Source organism: Eriocheir sinensis, chromosome 17 (assembly GCF_024679095.1).
Source record: "Eriocheir sinensis breed Jianghai 21 chromosome 17, ASM2467909v1, whole genome shotgun sequence".
NCBI classification, from domain to species: domain Eukaryota; kingdom Metazoa; phylum Arthropoda; class Malacostraca; order Decapoda; family Varunidae; genus Eriocheir; species Eriocheir sinensis.
The window spans coordinates 16,034,180-16,061,112 of record NC_066525.1 but is presented as its reverse complement, the minus strand read 5'-3'; the positions used below and the strand labels follow the sequence as shown (position 1 = coordinate 16,061,112).

The 26,933-nt window shown below is 45.4% G+C and overlaps 2 protein-coding genes and 1 long non-coding RNA gene across 4 annotated transcripts in view; 1 reads left to right on the top strand and 2 right to left on the bottom strand.

The window, feature by feature from the left end:
• The window catches only part of LOC127000013 (tubulin alpha-1A chain), a 75,414-nt gene extending 74,500 nt beyond the window's left edge, over window positions 1–914 (bottom strand). Inside the window, exon 1 of the mRNA XM_050863396.1 lies at window positions 785–914. The gene's annotated coding sequence lies outside the window, so the exon portion shown is untranslated. The remainder of the gene's footprint in view (window positions 1–784) is intronic.
• Window positions 915–1,657: 743 nt separating this feature from the next.
• The window catches only part of LOC127000020 (uncharacterized), a 72,896-nt gene continuing 47,620 nt past the window's right edge, over window positions 1,658–26,933 (top strand). The window contains exons 1-2 of the long non-coding RNA XR_007753690.1: window positions 1,658–1,801; window positions 21,289–21,531. This is a non-coding gene — a long non-coding RNA (uncharacterized LOC127000020). The remainder of the gene's footprint in view (window positions 1,802–21,288; window positions 21,532–26,933) is intronic.
• LOC127000016 (uncharacterized) lies at window positions 2,708–21,735 on the bottom strand. Of its 2 annotated transcripts, none has more exons than XM_050863403.1 (6): window positions 21,578–21,735; window positions 9,293–9,510; window positions 8,700–8,941; window positions 3,805–3,986; window positions 3,302–3,526; window positions 2,708–2,971 (listed from the first exon to the last, which is right to left on the bottom strand). In XM_050863403.1, the coding sequence occupies exons 3-6, from the start codon at window positions 8,898–8,900 to the stop codon at window positions 2,710–2,712; spliced, it is 870 nt and encodes a 289-aa protein (XP_050719360.1). In that variant the 5' UTR covers window positions 8,901–8,941; window positions 9,293–9,510; window positions 21,578–21,735; the 3' UTR covers window positions 2,708–2,709. The 2 variants fall into 2 exon arrangements, with proteins under 2 accessions (XP_050719360.1, XP_050719361.1); XM_050863404.1 differs by having other exon boundaries at window positions 9,297–9,510.

Sequence of the window (26,933 nt, the reverse complement as noted above, 5' to 3'; positions counted from 1 at the left end):
CATATTCCCGCCCAAGCTCGACCACGTGCTTCACCTCTTAGCGACAGCAAAATACTACGGGAACTCAATAGAACTGTCTCCTCGTACTTATCAAGTGATCCCGAGGAACTTGAACTAAGTGACGTGAGCATAGAGAATGAAGGAAAGTCTCTACTCGTCAACTCAATATTTCTCCAAAACCACAGCACATAGAAACGTTTTCATGCAATAATTAAAAAGAAGAAGAGTTGATGATGACTATGACGACAAAGTAATTTGTTATTGCATTGTAGTTCAGCAGAATCAAGTGTGTGAATATAGGCTATTTTCGGTGTTTGGTGCTGAGGTGCCGGTCCTGTGGATGTTGTAGATGACCACCCAGGCCGGCCCTTTAGGGGTTAAAGGCACGGGAAACTTCACTTCATACGGCTTTGAAACTTAGCAGAAACTTTGAAGGCACAGGAAACGTCAATACACACGGCTTTGAAACTTGCTGAAACTTTAATGAGACGGGAAACTTCACTTCATACGGCTTTGAAACTTAGCTGAAACTTTAAAGGCAAGGGGAACTTCACTACCTACACACGGCTTTAAAACTTGCGGAAACTTTAAAGGCACAGAACACCTCGATCAGTACACTCTAAAACTTGCTGAAACTTCGAAGGCACAGAAAACTTCAAATGGCTGAAAAGTTAAAGGAACATTCGGCTTTGAAACTTAGCTGAAACTTTAAAGGCACACACTAACTTCACTACAGTCGGCTTTGTAACTTAGCTGAAACTTTAACAGGAAACAGGAAACTCACCAGCCAGGCAGCGTTTGAGGAGCATTCTTGTGGGGGAAGAAATAAAGGCACTAGTGACACGAGATGAGGCAAAATAAGTCAAATAAAGGGCGCGGTTCATGACACGCCGCAGGCTTGTTCAATGGTGACGGTCATGTTGCTGGAACTAGGAATTAGCTCGCAGCCGCAAATTAACTCGCAGAAAGAGGTTCAACTTGGTTACTTTTTCTACATTTCACTCACCGCTATCGTTTACTTGTCCTGTTTCGGCTTCAATACATGGCGCGAACATCAGGGAAGCATTTTTATTCAAGAGAAGGGTTTACAACAAACGAATAGGGCAGATTTTTTTTGAAAGAATTACCCCCACGTTGGTGTTCACTCAGTTCTCGCTTGTTTGGTCTGTTGGTCTGGTGTGTTGTTTTCTTTCATGCAATATCAACCATCACAAAAGATTACAAACTGACAAATTAGAAGAAGACCAGGCAAATTATTATGTTTTCCTGCCGTGTTTTCCCCAAGCGCATGCGTGGTGGACAGCATAGCGACTTATTTCTTCGAGGAGCTATTTCTTGCAACAACGACTAGCACCGCGTGATAGGTTATGTAAAAATGGTTTTCCGGGCATGAAGAAAATGAATTAAGAGGTTGCAATGAATAGAAAACATAGATATACCCAGAGGAAGTACTTTTTAGCTATCATGGAGCATAATTATTACCATCAGGTGAGCCAATATTGTTCGACTCCTTGGGAGGCGAGATTTAAACATATAGAAAAACATAGTACTTTTCAGTTATATACGCTAAGGTGATTGCGTTTCTTATATAGTTAATCTTTCTTATATAGATAGACTCCCTGTAAATGACTCACCGACGCCGCTTCAGTCAGTGTGGCGCGGTGTCGTGAGGAGTGAGTACCGCGTGTTTGTCCTTTGGTGGCCGCCTTTATTATCAGTTTATTACACTCGGTTGCTTGCAGGAGACTTTTGTAAACGTGTGTCCGTGCGTGCGGTGATGTGACGGAGCTCGTACCTCCCGGTGAGTAAGCTGTTGTTATTGTTATCATTATTATTGTTGATGTTATGATGGGGCATGGCGGAGGCTAGGCTCAGGTGGACGGGCTGGGCGGGGCGAGTTGTCAGATTATTCAAGCATGTTGGTGCACGATCTTGACATCATTCTAATACAATATATTGTTGCACAATTCGTTTAAGAACACCTTGATAGGCCTCAGTCATCTTGTTAGGAGAAGCAGGGCTTGATGATCACCGAATGGTAGTTACAACTTAGCTCTTTATGGGATTATTTAGATAAACTATGCATTAGAGTTTCCATGTTTGCAGTGGTTATACAGATAAGATGAAGCTATTAACAAACATATGAAGGCTTACGTTTCGCCACTTTTGGCTTCTCGTTCCTGTGTGTACAGCGGGCGTGACGGCCCCAGGCGGAGCAGTTTGATTGGTCAGTGGGTAACAACATAGCCTAGTAGAATTTCTGACGAACTGAAATGCTTTTTTTTTCTTTTTTTTTCGGGTAGTGGTTATTAACACATTCGGGTACTTTTTTCCATGAGTTAGTATAGGTGTTGTCCTGCGCAGTTCTGTTCTAAAAGAGGCGTGGAGTCACTGGAAACCCTAGCACTGTCATGAATGGTTGTGTGGTGGAAATAACGTATCGGGTACCTATGCTGGCAATTCCTCTTCAGTACTACTGGATATCAAAGGATGTGATCGTGTCAAGAGGAGCACTAACAGCGATCATTGTCAAAGGGTTTGTACTCCATGCCGATGCAGTGGAGTAAGTTGTAGCATGTGTATCAGGAGGAATAGGCTACTTCAAATGCTACTCATTATCGTTGACAGGTGGTTGCCGTGCACGGACATGCTCGGTCCATCTGTGTAACATTGTCGAACGAATGAATCGAGAGAAAACACGACAAAGCCTCAATATCGGCTGGTGGTGCCCGTGGTCCTGCTTGGGTCTGTCTTGAAGGAGTACTCGGAGCCCTTGTAGTCACTGGGTTTGTACTGCGTGTTGGTGTAGTGGATTTCCGGCATGTTGAGCGTCTTGGTCCAGTGGTTGGTCCAGTACAGCTCTCCCGGCGGCGGCCTCATCTTCTCCACCTCCCGGCATACAAACACGCAGTAGATGAGCGAGCCGAACAGCGTCATGAACCCGAAGATGAGCATGCACAGGCCGATGTACCTGCAACAGTGGAAGCGGACCAAAGTTTGTTATTTAGAAGGGTTCGAATATGACAGTTCTTTAAAAGCGCATCCTTGAAGCTACAAGTATTTGCTGTGATTATAGTTTCAATTATTGCTTAATTTTGCTGCTCGGTGAAAAGAGAACCATTCCTAATGCCGTTCCTGATTGTTAGTGAAGCTCAAAGGTTGTTGTTTTTGCAGTTATTACGTGGAAGTCATTATGAGAGACTCCGACACTGGGAAATTATAACACCACAACAATCAAACCCTTCAGTCTCGTCACCATCACAACCACATCATCATCAACAGGATGTTCAGGGTTACGCACCATACAAAGGCGGGGTCATACAGCTGCAGCACCACCACGAAGCCCAGGGTGATGAGCAGCAGGCCCAGGTTGAGCAGCACCATCAGGCAACACACGCTACGAGTGTTGGGGCAGCACGGGTGTGGAGCCGTCATCGTCTCCATCACCAGCTTCCCGCCCCTCGTCGTCTTGGTCTTGACGCTCACCTTGTCGCTCGCCCCACCCCCAGTGCGATATGTATACTGACTGTAGGAAAGGAGGGGGAATTACAGAAAGGGCAGGAGTATATATCTCAAAGAGGTTTTATCATATAGGCCTAAAACGATAAAGTTCTGCAAAATGAAAAATATGAAGACTTTTAGGAATCATTAGCTAAAGATGATTCAGAAGAGTATAAAGATAATGGTAAGCAAGAACTCGAAGAATAAGACTCGAAGAAAAAAACGTACAAGAAGAATGAACAGGAAGTAAAATAAAAGGACCTACAACTACAATTACGGTACTACTACTACTACCATGCACACCTGATCTCCGAGTGGGGTCTGGGCATGCGCGTGGAGGCATAGATCTCCGAGGCTGCTCTGGAAGCTGCCCTCCGCTCCTCCTCCAGTTGTGGGTTGATCACTGCTTCGTTACGGACGGTGAACTCGCTCTCGGCACGGTCACTGGGGGCGCGGTCAACCTCCAGGCCGGGGTTGTAGTAGACCTGAGGGTGGAGGTGATGACGATAAGGGGTGAAGAGTTGGTCAGGATTAAATAGGTTAGGTTAGGTATATGATGCTTGGGTTCGTGTTGTGTTGTAGAGGTTTTACTAGGTATGAGTAGGTAGGCAGAGATAAACAGAGATAGATAGATAGATATAGAGTGATAATATTAATGATAGTAGAAACAAGTATAAATGTGTCTCAACTAACTGTAGAAAGCCAACAATAAAACCGGTTACGGCCGTTGATTCATCTCCAGAAATAGAAAACAATGGAGCCTTCTCAAACTGGATGTCACGATAACGTTTTCCAGCGTGTATCGTCTCCGGGAGCTCCGTCCGTCTCTCGAGATGTTATGATATATATATATATATATATATATATATATATATATATATATATATATATATATATATATATATATATATATATAACCCTTCTGCTTATTCTGTCAAACTGTTCTCTCCGTTGGGCTCCTCCGATCACAATCTTATTTCTGCATCCTGTCCTATCGCTCCTGTACACCCTCTGGACCCACCGAAGAGGCGATGCTTCTGGCATTTTGCTTCAGCTCGGTGGGACGACCCGAGGATGTACTTTTCCGATTTCCCGTGGAATGATTATTGCTTCCAGGATAGAGACCCCTCTGTGTGTGCTCAGCGCATCACAGAGGTGATTGTCTCTGGAATGGAGGCATACATTCCTCGTTCTTTCTCTACTCCTCACGCTAAAAAGCCTTGGTTTAATCACGCTTGTTCTCGTGCTGTCAATGATAGAGAGGTAGCTCACAAAAGGTACCAGAGCCTTCAAACTAATGCTAATTATGAACTTTACATTTCTGCCCGAAATCGTGCCAAATCTATTCTCCGACTAACCAAAAATTCTTTCATTAATAGAAAATGTCAAAACCTTGCTTTCTCTAACTCTACCCGTGACTTGTGGCATCTAGCCAAAAACATCTCCTCCAACTTCACTTCTTCATCTTTCCCTCCACTCCTCAGTCCTGACGGCAACACTGCCGTCTCATCTATCTCTAAGGCTGAACTCTTCTCTCAAACTTTTTCTAAAACCTCCACTCTGGACGATTCTGGGCATATTCCTCCTACTCATCCCCCTCTGACTCCTTTATGCCTGTTATAAAGATTCTTCAAAATGATGTTTTCTACGCCTCTCTGGACTCAATCCTCAGAAGTCTTATTGACCTGATGGAGTGCCTCCTATTGTAATTAAAAACTGTGCCTCCGTGCTGTCACCTTGCCTGGTCAAACTCTTTCGCCTCTGCCTGTCAACATCTACCTTTCCTTCTTGCTGGAAGTATGCCTTCATACAGCTTGTGCCTAAGAAGGGTGACCGCTCCAATCCCTCAAACTACCGTCCTATAGCTTTACTTTCTTGTCTATCTAAAGCTTTTGAATCAATCCTTAACCGTAAGATTCAAAAGCACCTTTCCACTTCTGACCTTCTATCTGATCGCCAGTATGGGTTCCGCAAGGGGCGTTCTACTGGTGATCTCCTAGCCTTCTTAACTGACTCTTGGTCATCCTCTCTTAGCCGTTTCGGTGAAACTTTTGCTATTGCTCTGGACATATCAAAAGCTTTTGATAGGGTCTGGCACAAATCTTTGCTTTCTAAACTACCCTCCTACGGTTTCTATCCTTCTCTCTGTACCTTTATCTCCAGTTTCCTTTCTGACCGTTCTATTTCTGCCGTGGTAGACGGTCACTGTTCTTCCCCTAAATCTATTAACAGTGGTGTCCCACAGGTTCTGTCCTATCTCCCACTCTTTTCTGTTGTTCATTGATGATCTTCTTTCCAAAACGAACTGTCCTATCCATTCCTACGCCGATGATTCCACTCTGCATTACTCAACTTCTTTTAATAGAAGACCCACCCTTCAGGAACTTAACGACTCAAGGCTGGAGGCTGCAGAACGCTTAGCCTCAGACTTTACTATTATTTCCGATTGGGCAAGAAGAACCTGGTGTCCTTCAACGCCTCAAAAACACAGTTTCTCCACCTATCCACTCGACACAATCTTCCAAACAACTATCCCTATTCTTTGACAACACCCAGCTATCACCTTCCTCAACACTAAACATCCTCGGTCTATCCTTAACTCAAAATCTCAACTGGAAACTTCATATCTCATCTCTTACTAAATCAGCTTCCTCGAGGCTGGGCGTTCTGTACCGTCTCCGCCAGTTCTTCTCCCCTGCACAGTTGCTGTCCATATACAGGGGCCTTGTCCGCCCTCGTATGGAGTATGCATCTCATGTGGGGGGCTCCACTCACAGCTCTTCTGGACAGAGTGGAGGCTAAGGCTCTTCGTCTCATCAGCTCTCCTCCTCATACTGATAGTCTTCTACCTCTTAAATTCCGCCGCAATGTTGCCTCTCTTTCTATCTTCTATCGGTATTTCCACGCTGACTGCTCTTCTGAACTTGCTAACTGCATGCCTCCCCCCCTCCCGCTGCCCCGCTGCACTCGACTTTCTACTCATGCTCATCCCTATACTGTCCAAACCCCTTATGCAAGAGTTAACCAGCATCTTCACTCTTTCATCCCTCACGCTGGTAAACTCTGGAACAATCTTCCTTCATCTGTATTTCCTCCTGCCTATGACTTGAACTCTTTCAAGAGGAGGGTATCAGGACACCTCTCCTCCCGTATATGATCTTCCTTTCGGCCACCTCTTTTTTTTCTTTTTTAGGAGCAGTGAGTAGCGGGCTTTTTTTTATTATTGTTTTCTTTTTTTGTGTGCCCTTGAGCTGCCTCCTTTGTTGTAAAAAAAAAAAAAAAAAAAAAAAAATATATATATATATATATATATATATATATATATATATATATATATATATATATATATATATATATATATAGTTGTTGAAGTTATTAATGTCCTAAATTAAGGAAATGGGTGACCTCGTTGACATGATTACTCAACATTAACCATAATCATGCATTCATTATATCCAACCCATCGCTCTGATACTATGAAGATTACAAGCCCGTTATACATAAAAAAATGGCATAGTCTACACGTGAATTGTTTATATCTTGCTCGGTTCATCTTTTGCTCCTCCTTGCGAACTAGTCTCATTTTTTTTTTCAACGATTCATTCTTGTAGGTCAAAGGGCAGAGGGATTTTCTTTTCCTGTTTCGAACCTGTATGAAGGTGATTTTTTCAGCACTTTTTTTTTTTTTCTTCTTCAAGCAGTCTCGCGTCATGCTTTTCGTAATGAGTAGTTATATAGACCTAGAATGTTCTCAGTATATATATATTTTTTCACCTGCGAACCTGTATGTAACTTTCTTGTTCGATTCTTTCTACTTTTTTTTTTTCCCAGCTGCGGTGTCTCCATCCCCTTCACATTTCCTCGACTTACATTGCCGACCTTGCTCCCATCCCGTCCCGTCCTTGTGGCCCTTAGAAACTAACGACCACTTTTTGCCGCCATTCCATTTCCCTCCAGCCGGCAAGAACTCGATCGGCGCTTAGCACAGCCTAGCAGCTCCCGCAACGTCATTGGCGGTCACCTCGCTGTTCACTGCTGTTGCTGGGGTGCCCTGCTCCTGCCTGTCTGCTTGATGACCTCACATGCCCTGCTTTTGATCTGTCTTTTCGTTGATAACATTATGCTAAACTCATTAAACTTGTTCGTCACCCTTATTATTACGTCTTCCTCGAGTAAAGGCTCTATTTTTGCAAGTGTTTAATGATGCCACCAAGCTTCCCGTTACCTTTGTCCCCTATGGTTGCATCGGTCGAGAGTGGTGTGAGACGAACGTTGTATGAAGGCGGATATTAAGTTGAAAGAAGAAATACGTAAGACACTGGGAATACGATTTGGCTGTCACCTTTGTCCTTAATACGAATTTGACGAAGTGAAAGATGAGCTTAGAAAGTTATGCACGCGAGGTGAAAATGCAAATAATTAGTACTTGATCACCTATTTTCACGCATCTAAATTTCTCGTTCACACTAGATGGACTTATTGCAGCGCTTCATATTAATAGTAGTAAAAGAAACACTTCCGTAACGCACCAATTCAGACGATTATTAAGACAACGAAGAATGGAAGGGCAGCAACCTCAAGACAATGCTCGGGAGACGGAACAGAAAGTGGGAAGAGGAAAAAATAAGGAAATGAAGCGTGATGTGTGTGTGTGTGTGTGTGCGTGTGTGATGAAGGACGTTTATGTGGCTTGAATGCTCCGCTGTTATGGCCTTCGGATGTTGTTTTCCTCCTTCAACTTTAATGTGACTCCATTTTGTGGCGGGAAATGATGATGATAGACACTCTCTCTCTCTCTCTCTCTCTCTCTCTCTCTCTCTCTCTCTCTCTCTCTCTCTCTCTAAGTTTGCCGCCAGCTGATTCCACTGACTTGAAAGCGTCCGAGTTCAAAGTCACCTCATTAAAAACAGCAACCACGGTTTATCTCCATTTCTTTACTTTCTTCTCTTCCTCGTTTATATCCCTTCCTTCCGCTTTATAATTATTACTCATTTACATTCCTCCTTTCACCTTCCCACCATCCTTTCTTCTTTTCACTCCACTTTTCCTTCTCTTAACTCATCTTCATCCATCGCCTCGCCTTTTCTATTTCATCCTCTCCTTTCCTCTAGTCTATACCCATCTTTACTCATCCACATCATTATCCTTCCCCATTTCTCCCTCTCATTCATCCTTCCCCTCTCCCTCCCTTCACTCACCTCTCTGCTGGAGTAACCATTTCGGCTGGAGTGGTCTCGGTCCCGGGATCTTGAGCGGCTTCTGTCCCTCCGCGGGGGTCGCTGCGGGGGCGAGTACTCGTAGCTACTGACGGAGGGAGGGGCCCCGTACCCGCTTGGCCCCGGCTGCTGCGTGTAGTCGACGTAGCGGGAGGAGGAGGGGCCCAGCCTGTCCAGACTCATCGTGGCGGTAGTGTTGATGAGGAGATAGGGAGGAACCTAGACTGGAAGACGGACATATAGTTAATAATAATGGCACTTTATCATCATTATTCAACGGTAGATTAGTATGAGGTGTATATGCAGATAAATTGTTACCTTAATGAGTCTATTGAAGATTAAATAATTGTTAGATCTTAAATAAACGTGGATTCGAGACGGATCACAGAGCATCAATGATTCTATTAGTAGATACTCACGTAACAAATATTCATCCCGTAATCAGTTGTGTTGTATGCAGAGAATTAAAACGTTTAACGTAGTCCTCTGTACACGTATTTTTATGCTCGTGATGTCGTAAGGGCAAGAAAGGAACAATTGCTTTGATATTAAAATTTTCTCATCATGATACTCACTAACCACGTGGAGTTCCTGGTAGTGAAGGAAAGTGCGTTGCGTGTATCCAGCCGTGCGTCGAGTCCCAAGGTGGCTTGCAGAGAGGAGGAGAGCGAGGTAAACGAAGACTTGTTAAGAAGAAAAAGGGGGATGGGAAGGAGGAAAGAGCGAGAGGAGGAGGGAAAGGGAAAGGGGAAGGGAGATTTAAACGCTCAGGAAACTCTTAATTAGCTGGAACCTGCAAAGAAATTAATTTAGCGTTAGTGGAACATAATGCTTAGAGAAAATATCTTGCCTCTTATTCTTGTATCCGTCTAAACCGACATGTTTTTTTCTAGTGTTTTTTTGCAATTCACGCATGGGTTAATGGTGAAATTCTCTCTCTCTCTCTCTCTCTCTCTCTCTCTCTCTCTCTCTCTCTCTCTCTCTCTCTCTCTCTCATCATAGCTTTACCATATACACCATAATCAGACCACCACAAACACGCCACAAGCCGGGCCGTGACATAAAGGTGTGCGACGGCCTCGTTGTGGTAACATTGCAATCTTTCAGGGGCGTGTGGCAACTTAGCGCCTTGAGTGTTGGCGGTGAAGCATGCACACGGAGAGAGCATGGCGGCTACAACTTTGTATATGGCTAACTAAAGCAAACGAGTGATTTTTATATATGGTGCTCTCTCTCTCTCTCTCTCTCTCTCTCTCTCTCTCTTTGTTTCACTATTCAGATCCCGTCCCCATCCTCCCGTTGAGCTTCATAGACAGACCTATTCCTACTCCGCGTTGACCTTTCACTTTCACCGGAGTTTTATCTTCACCTGTGGCCACGAAAACACCCCGGGGCGACAAGGCGTTCTGCCCACTAAAACTTAGACCAGAAAGAACTGACCGTTTTCCGCCCTCGCCCAAAAGCAAAGGTCACAAGGTAGATCTGCCCGCAAAGTTTGGAAGAGCGCCAGAGGAAGAACAGCTTGTATACTAAAAGACTAACTCAGATAAATCGTATATTCACCCACAGCCCTTGAGAAGCGCTCCCAGAAACTTAAGTAGAGTTGCGAGTCGAATTGTGAGTCGTCCCACTCATTCTAGTATTTCTCAATCCCACAGCTGAGAACACCCTGGATATCAAGAGCATACATTAGCGAGAGACCTTGCCTTCACCGCAAGCCCTTGAAAGACAGTCTTATTATAATCACCGAAACGTAGCAAGGAGTGACTCATGAAATGTGAGAATATGCAGTCGTTCTGTCGTTCCTCATATAGACTGCTGAAGAACTGTGCACCAAAAACCTAAATCAAAGAGACGTATTTTCATCATAAACCACTGAGAGACATGGCTATAATTACCAAACACCGAGGTAGCGACAGGTGTTCAAAGGGTGTGTAATCCTGTTCTGTCATTTACCATGCAGGCAGATGAACACCACCCCGGAAGCCAGAAGCCTATACTTGAGAGATTGCATTTCCACCCAAAGTCCTTGAGAGGCATTGTTCTTGGTCACCTAACACCAAGGTAGCGAGGAACGACTCAAGATGGGTGATTCTTTCTATTAATTCTAACATTCCCGATGCAGACAGATGAACAGTCCCTCCTTACAAAGACCAAGATTAAAGGGGTGTTATTTACTCCCCAAACTTTTGAGAGACAACATTACGACCACCAGTAATGGAAGCACAAAAATAAGGAGTGACTCGAAGTGTTCTATTCAATTATTCCCATACAGACAGAAGAACAGCCCCTACCAGAGAGAGCCCTGAGTTCCACATAAGGACAACCCTGTTAGTCACCACACACCAAGGTAGAAAGGAGTGACTCAAGAGGGGCGAGTCATCCAACCACTCCCCAGGACATTCCTCCCTAGGGCACAGGGCTTGCATACCTCAGTCGAGCAGAACAGAGCACAGCAGCCCCGACGTTCTCAGCCGTGCATGCGACCCTGAGATGAGTCATGCATGCCCCACCCCGCCCCCGCTGCCGCTTACCTGCCTCATCCCACCTCGACCACCTTGCTTCTTCCTCCTTGCGGTGATATTTTTTCTTTTACGTCAAAGGTAACAGTGGCATTTGTTTGGGAAATAGTGTGTGTGTGTGTGTGTGTGTGTGTGTGTGTGTGTGTGTGTGTGTGTGTGTGAGAGAGAGAGAGAGAGAGAGAGAGAGAGTGCGTGTGTGTCGTGAGCCTTGACTGTGTGTGGGAGACGGCGGATGTTGCGTTAAGAGTGACCGGTTTCTGTAGGTACTCCTCCCTCGCAATGAGACCGACACTGCACTTATTCCTTCTGGGGTCTTGTCGCTGTTTCATACATCTTTGTCTTTACGGCTCCTCTTAATGTCTTTTTGTATGCCTTCATTTTCCCTTTGTGGCTTATTATTTCTTATTTCTGGACCTGTTCACGTCTTTTTTTTGTACTAGCTCTGAGTTTATATGTTAAGTTACTTGCCATATATGTGGTTTCTTTGTTTAAGTACTGATCTCTGTCCCTTTATCTCTTTCTCTTGATTTCCTGTCTTTTTCTGTCTCACCTACATCTCTATATCATGGTTGTGTCTTTGGTTGGTATTATAAGACACTTTCGCTTCTACCATCAACTGTTTCTAAAGGTCAAAGAGGGAGGCAATCGAGTTCTAATGAGTGTTTCTTTAGGCTCACGGTACAGAAGAAGGGTCAAACTACCACCAAGGTAAAAAAACTACTCCTGGAAATGCCCAAAAGTCCTAGGAAAGCCTTGTCAAATAGGCGAACTTAAGCGACAAAATGTTTAGTAATACGGCCTTTTATCTCCCCGTGTGACTCTTTAAATCATACTGCACTCGTAATCTACATCCTCCCCGTGTAGCGCTGCGGGTCCTCCTCCTGCTGCCCTAGATCATGATTGGTTCCCCGGGGCTCCACGTATTTGGCCCTCGTGCGGCTTGGAGCTCACGTCCACCCACATCACTCCTCCATGCAAACGTTGCCACACCCTCCCTTACGTAATGCCCTCGTAAGCTTCGTCATCGTCAGCATCATTTAACACGGACGTCGAGTGATGGTGATTGTTGTGGTGGTGGTGGTGATGGTGGTGGTTGGGTTAGCCGTGGTTACGTGGTAGGGGGTTGAGAATAGTTACTGTTGCGTGGGTTGCCTGCTGAAGAGGAAGGAGCCAATTCTCTCTCTCTCTCTCTCTCTCTCTCTCTCTCTCTCTCTCTCTCTCTCTCTCTCTCTCTCTCTCTCTCTCTCTCTCTCTCTCTCCAGAGAGAGAGAGAGAGAGAGAGAGAATGATGAAGACGTGAAGCAACTAACCCTGAGGCCTCCTGTGTACCGGTGGGCGTCTGGCAAGTGTGGGCAGTGTGAGGGAGTGACGTCATACCCCTCTCTCTCTCTCTCTCTCTCTCTCTCTCTCTCTCTCTCTCTCTCTCTCTCTCTCTCTCTCATCAACACTCAATTTTATTTTTATTTTTTATTATTATTATTTAGGACAGACAGTCACCTCAAGGATTCCCAAGTTCACCCGAGTCCTTGAAGCACCAACAGGGATTCACGTCGACACAACAATCGGGAAAGCTCTTAATAACATCCCGTAAAAGCTCTCTTGTTCTGTGATGCTCTGAAGGTCGGAGGGATCGCGGAAACAATGGAATATGGCTGCGCGTTGGAATGGGAGAGAAAATGCCATGCCGTGAAAGCTCCTGACATCCCGTGAAAGTTTCCTTGTTTTATATGATGCTCCAAAGGCCGGAAGGATCGTGGAAACAATGGAATGTGGCTGCGGGTCGGTTGTCTTCCTGCTTCACGGGGAGAAATAAAATAGCAGGCACCTCCGACGCACGACCAGAGGCACGCCGTGGGCCCGTAGGCACCCGGAACACCCGAGAGAAGGTGAACATTTTTGATTTTGCTCATGTTGCGGTTGTTTCCTAACGGGTCTGCGCCTCTTGTTATTCCCGAAGATGCGTAACATGACACTGCTCGCCTTCGCCTTACTGGGTACAAAAGGCGCCCGGGAGGATAACATTCAGGGGACTTTTCATGGAGTTCGAATAGTGAAGTAGAGGTTGTGTTTTGCTGGAGATGCTCATGAAATATATACACATTAGCTTGTTTTCTTTGTTTCAGGAGGTGTATTTTCTTTGTATCAGGAACTTAAGGGTAAAATCGTTCCCATTCTGACAAGTTTCATTGAATTAATGTTACCAAGGATCCATAGTTAGTGTCTTTCACAGCATAACTGATACGCATCACAAATATGTAATTCGAATCAAGTACAACCCAGGTTCATTCATCCAAGCACATAGATTTCTTCCGCTTCTTTCTGTCATTCATCTGCTGTTTTGCCTGTCATTTTTTTTGTCGTGTCACGTAAAATGCTTTCACCAATCTTGCCACCTCCATTCCCTTCACTATGGCAAAACATCCCAGCACACCCTTCGCCTCAGGAAAACAGGATCTCGGCAATACTGGGAGGCTGAGAGTATCACACGGCAACAACAGTTACAACTTTCTCACCGAACGGGATGTAACTTTTTTCCCCCTCATAAAGCGGACTATTTTAACGAAGCGCCTCGGAGGAAAGTGCAACCATGTGTTAAAGTATATGCACACTTTCTCACACTGAACAGGATGCTTGGCGGCCTCCCAACACGCAGATGTGAGAATAGCGTCACTGCATCCACCCCTCGTGTTAAGAATAAGTAATACAGGAATGATGTTAGATGTTTTACTGAGATAACATTTCACGTGTTAGAAAGGGCGAGGAAACTGAGGGATGTTCTGTAACCTATTAACATCCCTGGAAGAGGCAACTACACGAGGGTAATGCCACTGCTAAGAATACATTGGGCAGAAAGGAGGGAATATATTGCATGGACGAGAGGCAGATGTATGGAAGGGGAAGGGAGAGAATGGACCGAGGAAATCAGAGTGACAATATTAAGTTGCTCCTTCTAATTAGGACTCACGACAAGAATATAAAGACTTTGGAAGAAGGAACTGAAGCAAGGAAAAAAAATAAGGTAAAGATAAAGTTATAAAGTTCTACAAACATTATTCTGACAGTTAATGTTTATACCTCAAGTTCATTTATTTTCCAAAGTAGTTATTTTCCCCTTAACTACTATTACTACTACTGTTTGGAAAGGTACACATGACGACTTGACGGACACACCTGACCTGCCGAGAAAAGGGAAGATAAACAAAGAAAGTGACCAATTTAAAGTCAGGCACGCAACACTCCTCGGGGGCGGTCTTGGGGGCGGCAGCGGCGACAAACCAGAGGAGAAGGAAATCAAAGAGAGGAGCGGCGGAAATGCTCCCTGTAATTATGGCTCTCAAGGTCAAGGGGAAGGGAGAAAAAGAGCGGCGGGAGGGGGGCGATTTGTGCGCGAGTGTGTGTTTGTGTGTGTGTGTGTCTTGTCAGCCTCAGCTCGTGCCCAGGTACAGTTACGTGGTGGGATGAACCGGGGCCCATATTCCCAAGCATTTTGGGGCTTACACACCCACATTGGATAAGGCTTTCTTAGAGGTTGTGGGTATTTCCATGGGTAGTTTTATGAGCCTAGTGATAGTTTGACAAGGCTTCTGCTTCATAAATGTAAAAAAAACACTCACGAAAACCAGACTAATCCCCTTTGTGGACCTAGGAAATGTTTGTTGTGAGAGCCGAAAGCATCTGAGTATACCGACACCCACGTCCAAATCTGCATTGACATAACAATATTATATAAGGACTAGAACCCCTGACACTGACACAATAGCGAGTAGCGTTTTTTATTATTATTATTGTTTCCTTTTTTGTGCCCTTGAGCTGCCTCCTTTGTTGTAAAAAGAAAATGTGACAATAACTAGACTAAATTACCTTCTAACTATACCTATTAGGACGGCAAAATGATCACCAATATGACGCTATACCATGTTCAGTTCGTGTCCGTTAAGGCTAGCTATTTCTGTACATTCATCTCTCGGTCAATCTCTATATTTCTATCTGCCTCGTTTTCATTCTATTCATTTATATGCGGGGAGCTCTATGAGTGCAGAATATTATCCTCTTGACCAAAATGTTCAGTATGATGTTAATATGGGAAGCTTTTCATGACAATAATGCGCACCTTCTTTAAAACCCTGATTTGCACACATACTTCCGGGTCCTGATAGATACTCATGTTATGTCCACGTATATCGGCTTCACTTACACGTGCTGCCACCCATCCCATGTACACACTCACGCCTTAACAACCTTCATTTCCGCATTTGCTGGTGGGTCACACAATACCGTAAGCTGGATTGCCTAAAGTTAACACAGAAGACCTTAAACTTTACAGCATGTATTCAACAATCACTATTTATCTAATAACATTTCAGAACTTTGCAAGAGCTTATTCAACTCTTGATAAGCATACCAAGCAAAAAAATAGCAATCTAAATGTGAACGAGAACGTAGTGGTGGTGGTGGTGGGCGTTTAGCAGGGAAATGTTATGTCACTGTCGTCCTTGGCTGCCCACGCCACTACCTCCACCAGCAGCGCCGCAGTCCGTCCCACACCGCGCCCTTGGCTCGCGCCCACGCCCTGTGCCTCTCACACACGCATACACACACGTTGCTCTCGTTTCTCGGGGCTGTGGGAGTTGTATATACACTAGAAGAGGATAAATCAAACTGCAAATAATTGAACTGACGGAGGTGGTAAATGGCCAATATAAATACCGTTTATTCTCCCCCGTACTACGTTTTTTGGATTGCTTATTTCATCTCTGGTTTGTGAATACATTCCCTTGTATCCATTGTATCCAGATACGTATATCCTGATAAAGTATTTGACCCTCATGAAGGTATCAGATTGACGATATGCGTCACAATGTGCCAACTTTTATACATTCATTTTTTACACTGCGTCTTTTCCCTATTGGTGACCTATCTCTTTTATGGTAGGGGTTCGGGTACTCAAGGTTTACACATGTCCCTACTTGTATGTTCTCCTTTTGCTTATGTTTAGACAGTGGCTCTAGTGTGCATGAAAGTTACAACCACGTGGCAAAATATATGTTAAAAAATCTCTGCGTCACTGGACTTGTCACATACAAATTACAACTCGAACAAATGGGTAAGATTAAAGCCTCACACATTAGCTCTCGCGCCCTAAGGAACAGGAAAGAAGAGAGAGAGAGAGAGAGAGAGAGAGAGAGAGCAGGAGGTTATGTAGATCAGAGAGATGCGGGGCAGAGACGTAGAGCACACATGGTCATTCATGAAGCACTGACGACCTTCACGAGACGTCCAAGGGTGAAGTAGAGAGGTGTCCACGTGTGTGTGTGTGTGTGTGTGTGTGTGTGTGTGTGTGTGTGTGATAAGAGGCGGGATGCACTGACCAACCACTTCCTTTGTTCGGGGCATAGGTACACACACACACACACACACACACACTAACTACACTAAGTACGTTCATGCACTCACCCAGCTGAATATGCCCACCCTACAGGACCGATACCAGACAAACCTAACCAAATTCGGCAAGTCCCTCCTCCACAACCCCCGTCATAGAGACCTACACCCACCCTCCCTCCCTCCCCCCCACTAGACCCACAAGACATCACAATATTCTCGTCCCGGTCAAAACTCGCACGGACAGATATCGGCTTAGTGCGATACCGACACTTGTGAGGGTCATTAACACCTCCATGATCACATGACCCCTCCACTCCAACACACACACACACACACACACACACACACACACACACACACACACACACGAAATGAAACTTGTCCCGAAAACAAAACAAAAAAATCCATACTAATTTTTATATAATGTTTATAAGACCTATTATTATTATTATTATTATTATTATTATTATTATTATTATTATTATTATTATTATTATTATTATTATTATTATTATTATTATCATCATCATCTTTTCAAAACCTCTCCTTTGTAGTGTTTTTTGTCGGGAAGGGAGGAAGAAGGCCACAGACAGCCAAGAAAGGATTGAGAGGGAAAGAAGGAGCAGCAGGAAGGGTGGAAGAGAGAATAAGTAATGGGAGGGAGAGGACGAGGGGGATTTGTTTACACTGATATAGGGGTAAGGGGCGGGGAAGGTGAGGGTGTAAAACAGCTTGGGAGGGAAAGGGCGGTGGAAGGGAGGGAACAAAAGGTGAACGTGTAACACCTGCACGAACGTAATGAATTACAGGTAAACCTCATTATTAGGCAGGTGTGTGTGTGTGTGTGTGTGTGTGTGTGTGTGTGTGTGTGTGTGTGTGTAATTCACCTCTTGGTCTGCTGCGGGTCTCTCTCGAGACAGCCAGCCGTTCCCCTAGGAGCACAGAGCTCATAGTACCGATCTTTGGGTAGGACTGAGACCACTCACACACAACACACCGCGACAACGAGGTCACAACTCCTTGCCTGACGTCGCGTACCTACTCACTGCTAGGTGAACAGGAGCTACACGTGAAAGAAGATGAACCCAACTTATCTTCACCCGGCCTGGTTGTGAGGGAGACGCTGTATCCACTGAGCTACCGGGCCGTGTGTGTGTGTGTGTGTGTGTGTGTGTGTGTGTGTGTGTGTGTGTGTGTGTGTGTGTGTGTTGTGCTTGTAAATATGCTGAATTAATATTTGACACACACACACACACACACACACACACACACACACACACACACACACACACACACACAACCGGTCCTCCATCCCTTTCCCCAGCCCCACGTATGCAAGCAAGCACCACCAACACACTATTTAGAAACATGTCTTCAAACACTCTACTTTCTCCCCGTCCCTTCCTCTTTCTCACAGTGGTGGGAATTTTACACACGGTTAATTAAAGGAATGTTAGGAAGTACAGGCTCGGCGTGGTGTAATAGTGGAGTAAATGCGAATATACACAAGTTTTAGTTTGATCATCATATTCACGATCCATTTGTAACCTCGATAGAATGCTTAGAGGTCTTGTATTTAGTTATCTCTTTCTGCATAAGTGGCGACGCAGAAAATAATGAGTCGCGACCTGCTCTTTTGAAAAACATGTGGATGGAGACATACAAGGCGGAACAGGTAACTAAGCAGGCGTGAAGGTGTTAATTGTCACCCTCACGCACGCCCTCACCTGCCCACCACCACCACTATCACCACCACCATCATGTACAGGCCTATATGACAACAGGTAGTGGATAAAAGTAAAGGGCGTGACATTTAACCAAGTGGGCGTGAAGGTGTTGGTTGCCGCCCTCACTCACCCATTTACCTTCCCTTTATCATCACCACCACCTTGGAGAATTGAATTAGGCATAGGATGTGACAACTAAGTATAGGCGTGAAGGTGTTGATTCATGGCCTTATTCACCCACTCACACCCGCCGCCCACCACTAACAGCACCACTACCCCACCGTCACCTCCTACTCCCCATGCACAGACCAGTTGACAGTGCCGTGCCCCACCTGCCCACTCACGCCCACCGCCAACAATCTTCACAGGGCAGAACAAGCAAGGCCGCGGCGCCACACAACGACTCTCACGAAGAAACAATTAGCAACAATTAACCTCGGTGACGGTAGCGATGCATTAAAGTGATTGGTTCCCAGAGGTGAAAATCATTAGCAGCCGATGATTGGTGTGTTAATTGATTAGGTCTCACTTTCGTTGTGTACCTAGGAGGGGGAGTGAGGAGGGAGGGACTTTAATATTATGCACAGGTGTCTTAATGCCTCAAATAAATAGTGAATTTCGCAGCAGGGAACCGACATTTTTATTATCTATCTATTCTAATTTACTCGACGATTATCAGTTTCCTCGGTCAGATGGCGTTTTCACGTGTTTATGGGCAGGTAATAAGTGATTAGCGCCACAGGTGTTCGTCAGGGTAATCTCCTTAAGTAGGGCAAAGTCTCCTCAGTTTGATGTCAAGGATACTATACACTTCTTGCACTTCCGCACACACACACACACACACACACACACACACACACACACACACGCGCGCGCGGAAAAAGGCAACTCGCTTAGTCACATCCGCCCAAGGTGCCGGTATGTCGACCTTATGCTTTCTACCATTAAGAAGCAATCAGTCATCTGTCTTGCCGAGGCTTCAGCCAAGGAAAACTAGGGACCGGACCGTCTTTCTTTGTTGCTCCATCCCCAACATTCTTTCGACTTTGATTCTTGTTTGATGAGATATGATAAAACTGGCATTCCGTATACTTTCTTTGTTATCTTTTTCCTTTGTTATCTGGGTAGTATTCATTGAAGATAATTATATAGGTAACCGTTTGATACGGACCGGTTTGCTGTTCTTTGTGATTTCAATTCCAGTATACTTTCGTCAAATTCTTGCATGATATAAAATTTGATAAAACCAGCATTACTTATATTTCATTTTATATTTCTTCTTTCTCCTTCCTCATGAGTGCCATTTCGGGTACATTTCCATTTCCTTATATTAATTTGTTTCTTTTCTTTTCCTTGTCTGTTTTGGAATGAAGAAACTCGCCTTTTTGTCTTCTCTTCACTTTTTGATTCAAGTGGCATTCATTAAGGATATTATTTTTCCCATATATTCATTTTAACCTTTTTTACCGCCTGTGTTTTGGATGGAAGAAAAAAAACGCACCCACGTATCCTGCCGAAGCGGGTGACGATAAGGCGAGTCCCGCGACCTTCCTCCACACCTGTTGTTGTTTGGCCAGGTGTGTGGACTCCCTCGCCCCAGCCTGTCTTGAAGGTCTGCGACACCCACGCGAGATGAAGCGAAAGGCTCATCCGCTTATAATCCCCCTCTTGACACTTATAACACCTCGTAAGTTCAGAGACAGTGTATGGTAAATCTCTATTACCTCGCACTTTTACTGTCTTGATAGTCTGTGTCACCTTCGCGGGATAAAGGGAAAGAGTCACCCGTTTGTGAGATCATTTGTGAGACTCAGAATACCTTGATAATTCCGTCTCGTAAGGTCAGAGGCAGAGGTGTATGGTAAATCCCACCACGTACTTTCATTCTGTCTTGGAAGTCCGTGTCACCGTCTCTGGATAAAGGGAAAGGTTCATCTGTTTATTGTCTCCCTTATGACACTCAAAACACTTCAGTAGCAATTCCATATCGTTAGGCAGTGTATAGCAAGTCACAATTACGTCATACTTTTTTACTCTGTCCTACTTGAAAGCCTGCAACATCCACTTGAGATAAAGATAAAAAAATATCCATGCTTAATTCCCGTTGACACTTATATTTAACTTTTTCCAATTTGTATTTACCTACTTATTATCTCTTCACGTAGCCCTTGGTCTGTTTCCTTTACCGAACAAGAAAATATCAGAACATTTAGCCATACAGGATCAATTCCCATCGATTTACACCTTTTCATACTCTCTCCAGCGGCTCTACTTCGAGGTTTTGACAGGGACAGTATCATAGCGTGTCAGGAACGAGCTCTAACCATCCTTCTAAGTTACGAGTCACTCTTCCCAGCCATGTGGTGATCAGAGGAAAGACGGGAGGGAAGGACGATTGTAGGCATGTGTTTGCCTTTCCTCTCTTACACCGAGGAGAAGTTTGCTTCGCTTTTGTTGTCCTGCACTAATCGTATGCTTCCTATGTGTTTCTTTTCTCTTATTTTTTTCTTGTTTTTCTTGTATACCTCTTCATTTTCTTCTTCTTCTTCTTCTTCTTCTTCTTCTTCTTCTTCTTCTTCTTCTTGCCCTCCTCACTCCATGGCCAGAGACGAAGCTTGTGTCATGTCCTCGGGAAGAAAATGAGCAAGGACAGCAAGAATGTTGTTGGATTCCTTTACTCTTTCCTTCCTTCCCCTTCCTCCTCCTCCTCTTCCCTCATCTCCTCCTCCTCCTCCTTCATCTCCTCGCTTTTGTCCTCGTCATAATCTACTCCTTCTTGTCCTTTCCCCCTTAGGGCACCACAACAGCTAATCACTACCGTCCGTTCTCTCTCCAGTGTTTGTAATAATAATAATAATGATAATAATAATAATAATAATAATAATAATAATAATAATAATAATAATAATAATAACAATAATAATTTTCCTGTTACAGAGTGCACAAGTCTGAGGGTCTGACGGATGCAGGAGGCTCACCGTCACGCTGCTTCTACCGGTGGAGGCCTCAGGTGGTATGTCCCGGCAGGTTACAGGGACGCAGGTAAGTCGGAGCACCTGAGGAGAACGTGTCCCTTAAACCCCTTGCAGCGTCCAGGAACACCTTTCCCCGCCACGCCTCGCCTCACCACCACACCACCAGCACGCCGCGGGAATACTAACACTTCACTTTCACTCTCCGGTAAGCTCCAGCGCACCTCTTATGTTGTGTTAGCGTGTGTAGTTACCTCTTCATGCTTTTGGTGATTCCTCTCTTCTGTAGCTGAATGCCCCGTGTGGTTCTTGAGCCGAGGAACGAGCCTTAGCGCCGCGCCCTCACCACATCACTCCCACACAGACACTGAGACCGAGATCATGTGAAGGTGGCATTGAAGTTACTATGTTTGGGTCTCCCCCTCTCGAAGCTCTGCAACACCACCACCTCCACCGCCACACCTGTCTTTCTTGGCCAATGAAAAGCCTGTTTTTTGCGAGAGGGCTGTTCTGATTGGCCGACCGTGGCACGAGAGACAGCTTTGATATCTTCACGAGTTGCTTCCTTTGTCCTCATATTCCAGACTTTACCAGACCTTCCACCTGTCAATGCATTCTGGAAATAGGCGGAAGAGTAGCCCAAAAACAAGATCTAGAGTCAGTTTGTGAGGCTATAAGGTAAAGACTTTGGTAAAACGAATGGCGCGAGGTGGCAGTGGTGTAGAGGGAAGGGGCGGGGTTATCAGTGACGAAGGGCGTAACCTCATGATGCACACCTCCACCTTTGTGCCATGACTGCCTACCTGCCTACCTGCCGAGCCTACTGGTGTGTCTCTTTGGTGGTGGTGGTGGTGGTGGTGACTGGAGGGGACGGACGGGGTGGGGAAGGGATGTGATGAGCATCTTTGGTGAGGATGGTGGTGATGGCGCTAGCGGATGGTGGTGGTGATTCTGAATGGGGAACGAGAGGATGATGAGAGATGGTAACTTGGGTGCAGTGATAGTGAAGGTGATTGTGACACGTGGGTGATAGAAGATGCTGGTCAGTCTTCATTTCACCTCACCACAATCTCATTCACTAACACCTGTACTGGAATGATTTGCTGATGATGATGCTGACTGTGGGGTGGTGACTGATGGTGGTGATTGTGAATGGTGAAAAAGAAGGATGGTGATAGTGGGCAGTCCTCATTTTCACTCATCACTTTCACGTTCAATCACAAACACCTGTAATAATATAATTTACTGATGATGATGAATGTGAGTGATGGTGGGGGATGGTGAATGTGGCTGGGGAAGAAGGGAGAAGAAGGAAAGGGAGATCGTGTGTGATAGTGATAATGGGCAGCCCTCATTTTCACCTTCACGTTCAAGCTCACCCACACCTGCGCTCGGATGATTTGCATTAACCTTTGAACCTTTCCTCAACTACTTTCCTTCCTCCTTGAATTCATGTCTCTGATCCGCACGACTTTTGCTGTTATTGTCGTGTATGAATTGACGTTCCTTATTTACAAGAACATAAGTAACTAGGCAAAGAAAATGGCATCGCTTCGAATTGGACATTAGTGTGTGTGTGTGTGTGTGTGTGTGTGTGTGTGTGTGTGTATTTTCCTTCCTATAATTTCGTCTGGTTCAGGAATCTATTTATCTAATGTTTGTTATAATTATTTGAGTGTGTATAACAGTGTGCCGTTGTGTAGGTCTAGTGCCATATGTTAGGGAAGTGCGTAGTGGCGTTGTTAGTATGCTTATGATGATGTGGCGTGCGGGCTGAGCAGGTTGTTATGTGGTGTTACTGAGTGGTGTGGCGTGGGGGCTGAGCAGGCTGTAGTGTGGTGTTACTGAGTGGTGTGGCGTGGGGGCTGAGCAGGTTGTAGTGTGGTGTTACTGAGTGGTGTGGCGTGGGGGCTGAGCAGGTTGTAGTGTGGTGTTACTGAGTGGTGTGGCGTGGGGGCTGAGCAGGCTGTAGTGTGGTGTTACTGAGTGGTGTGGCGTGGGGGCTGAGCAGGCTGTAGTGTGGTGTTACTGAGTGCTGCGAGAATACGGTGGGGTGGTGTGGTGTGGCTGTGTAACATGGGCCAAGCAAGAGTCATACATCACGGCAGTCACTATAAATAAAATTAGCCTGCGCCACTATCGGGCTGGGGCCATCCTTTAAGCCCCTCAAGAAAGCCTACCGGCGCTACGGGCAGCACAAAAAGCAAAAAAAAAAAAAAAAACTATCGTGTCGTAAACCCTGTGTGTCATATTGTTTTAATGACTCGACGTTCGCTGGCTGTGGTGTGGTGCAAGGCTTTTTCTTATTTGGCATCACGTTTTTCTTTTATGTTGCAACTAAAATTGGAGATTAGAGAAAGGAAGGCAGTGCGGGAGAGAGAGAAAGGGAAAATAGGAAGGGAGGGAAGCTAACGAGGAAGTAAAAGGGAAAAGGGTGCAAAGAGTGTTCTAGTTCTCTCCCTTTTCCATAATTCAAGAGTGTGGTTTTGTATTGTAGTCTTGCATTGATATAGTCATGTGGAGGAACGCCAAGAGGGAACGCAAGGAGGGAAGGCAGGAATGTCCTCTCCCTTTCCTCTCCCTCTCTCCTCCACGTGGGAAGGTGTGACTCTGCAGGTGACCTTTCTCGCTCGCCCCCTGACCCCTTGCCGCTCTTCTCCCCCCTTTCTTCCACCTCCCCAGCCTTCCTCCTCACCACGCCTCGACTCCCCACTCCGCAGGTCAGACACCCTCTTAGCCATCACTGCTCTTCCTCCTTCTCGATTTAACCTTTTTCCTCCTCTTCATTTTTCCTTCCTCCTTCTCCACCTCTTCCTTAATCTGTCTCATGCTCTTCCTCTTCTTTCACTTCCCTCTCCTACTGCTCGTCTTCGTTCTACAACAAAAACAACAGCAGCAACAACATCAACAAGTACTCCCGTTACTACTACTACTACTACTACTACTACTACTACTACTACTACTACTACTGTTTCTGTTATTGCTGCTGCTAAACTCCTCCTCCTCCTCCTGCTCCACATCCTTTTAATCCTCCTCCTCCTCATCATCAATATCATCACCATTAGCTTCTCCCGATTCATTTCAGCAGACTATTTTCAGATTTCTCACCTCACTGCTCAGCTCTTTTCTCATGTCATTTCTGCCGTGGCACCGTTTCCTCTTATTTCTGGGCTGCCTTTCCTTTCATCACGACCGGGTGCCTCTTACCAATTAATTAACCGGCCGACCCACTTTTTTTGTTTTGGTTTGTGTGTGGGGGGGGGGGCAGTAAGAGTGGCCAGTGACTAGGAAAGGCTCCGTGTATTGGGGTCAAGCCACGTGTTCCTTCCTTTTTTGGTAGAATCTTTCCTTTTGAGATTCCAAGGGAGGTTAACGATTAGTACTATCACCGCGACCCACTCCCAGCCCCACCACATTCTTGCATAACTACTGTCGCCACTACTACAACCACTATCTCTCACCACTACGACCACCACCCCACTCACAATATGCACTCCTATTCCTCCATTACGGCTTCTACCATTGCTACCACTACCACCTGCACTACAACCATAACCAAGTCTATCATGATGAGTACTATGACCACAATACATCCACTGTGCACTCTCCTACCTGCACCTCCGTCACAACCATAGCTACCACCGCAACGACTTTCACTTTCAAAAGCTCTCGATTATAGTTGTCCTTTCCTCCTCAGATGCTAGAGACTGCAATCACCACCACCTCTAACTCATATCATCACCACCACCACCAGCTCATATCACCACCACCTCCAACTCATATCACCACCACCCCCAACTCATATCACCACCACCTCTAACTCATATCACACCACCACCACCAGCTCCTATCACCACCACCTCCAACTCATATCACCACCACCCCCAACTCATATCACCACCACCTCCAACTCATATCACCACCACCTCCAACTCATATCACCACCACCCCCAACTCATATCACCACCACCTCCAACTCATATCACCACCACCCCCAACTCATATCACCACCACCCCCAACTCATATCACCACCACCTCCAACTCATATCACCACCACCTCCAACTCATATCACCACCACCCCCAACTCATATCACCACCACCCCCAACTCATATCACCACCACCTCCAACACATATCACCTCCACCCCCTACTCCTATCACCACCACCTCCCACTGATATCACCACCACCACCAACTCATATCACCACCACCCCCAACTCATATCACCACCACCTCCAACTCATATCACCACCACCCCCAACTCATATCACCACCACCCCCAACTCATATCACCACCACCCCCAACTCATATCACCACCACCACCAACTCATATCACCACCACCTCCAACTCATATCACCACCACCTCCAACTCATATCACCACCACCTCCAACTCATATCACCACCTCCAACTCATACCACCACCACCTCCAACTCATATCACCACCACCTCCAACTCATATCACCACCACCTCCAACTCATATCACCACCACCTCCAACTCATATCACCACCACCCCCAACTCATATCACCACCACCTCCAACTCATATCACCACCACCTCCAACTCATATCACCACCACCTCCAACTCATATCACCACCACCTCCAACTCATATCACCACCACCTCCAACTCATATCACCACCACCTCCAACTCATATCACCACCACCCCCAACTCATATCACCACCACCTCCAACTCATATCACCACCACCAGCTCATACCACCGCGACCATATTCACAACCTCATCAGGAACAGTGAATGAATTAAAACACAAATATAAATACGTGTATGTGAGACGGGTTATGTAAACATCGTTGGCTTCACATGCGGAGAGAAAATATATAATAATAAATCGTGACGCAGAAAAAAACCCAGTCCATTTTCATTTAATGATAAGCTCAGCGGCACAGCAACGAGACGCTCTCACGCTAACAAAGAAATCAGTGAAAGTGAGATGCAAGTTTCATTTCACACTGACATCTGTTACTTTCATATTCGTTTAATTTATGTCCTAAGTAATCTGTTCAACATCTGGTATATCTTTATATTAATTGTGTGTGTGTGTGTGTGTGTGTGTGTGTGTGTGTGTGTGTGTGTGTGTGTGTGTGTGTGTGTGTGTGTGAGCTCTCTCTCTCTCTCTCTCTCTCTCTCTCTCTCTCTCTCTCTCTCTCTCTCTCTCTCTCTCTCTCTCTCTCTCTCTCTCTCTCTCTCTCTCTCTCTCTCTCCGGTAGCTCAATCGGTTGGAGCCCCGCCCAGGCCGGATTCTTTCCGTTGACTAGGAGTGGTCACTGTCCCCCCTTGAGCAAGGAGGATGGGCTGTGTGGTGTGTGAGGTCCTGGCAGTACCAAGAGATCGACAATAATGAGCACTTGCTCACGTCGTGAGGGTACCTGCTGGCGAAAGCGAGTCCAACTCGTGATCAGGCCGTGGTGAATTTTACACACACACACACACACACACACACACACACACACACACACACACACACACACACACGTAGTATTTCTCTCTACATGATACTATATAATATGATTCTTCCACGTTCATTCATATTATAACAAGATCAGCACATTACCAACAAACATCGGTTCTTATTCAGTTTAAC

Bases quoted from the DNA above. Each gene is read 5' to 3' on its own strand.
- LOC127000016 (XM_050863403.1), bottom strand. From the start codon at position 8,900: ATGAGTCTGGACAGGCTGGGCCCCTCCTCCTCCCGCTACGTCGACTAC. The intron at 3,987-8,699 runs GTGAGTGAAGGG...CTCCACCCTCAG, and splicing joins ATGGTTACTCCAGCAGAGAG to GTCTACTACAACCCCGGCCT. The intron at 2,972-3,301 runs GTGCGTAACCCT...CCACTGTTGCAG, and splicing joins TATGACCCCGCCTTTGTATG to GTACATCGGCCTGTGCATGC.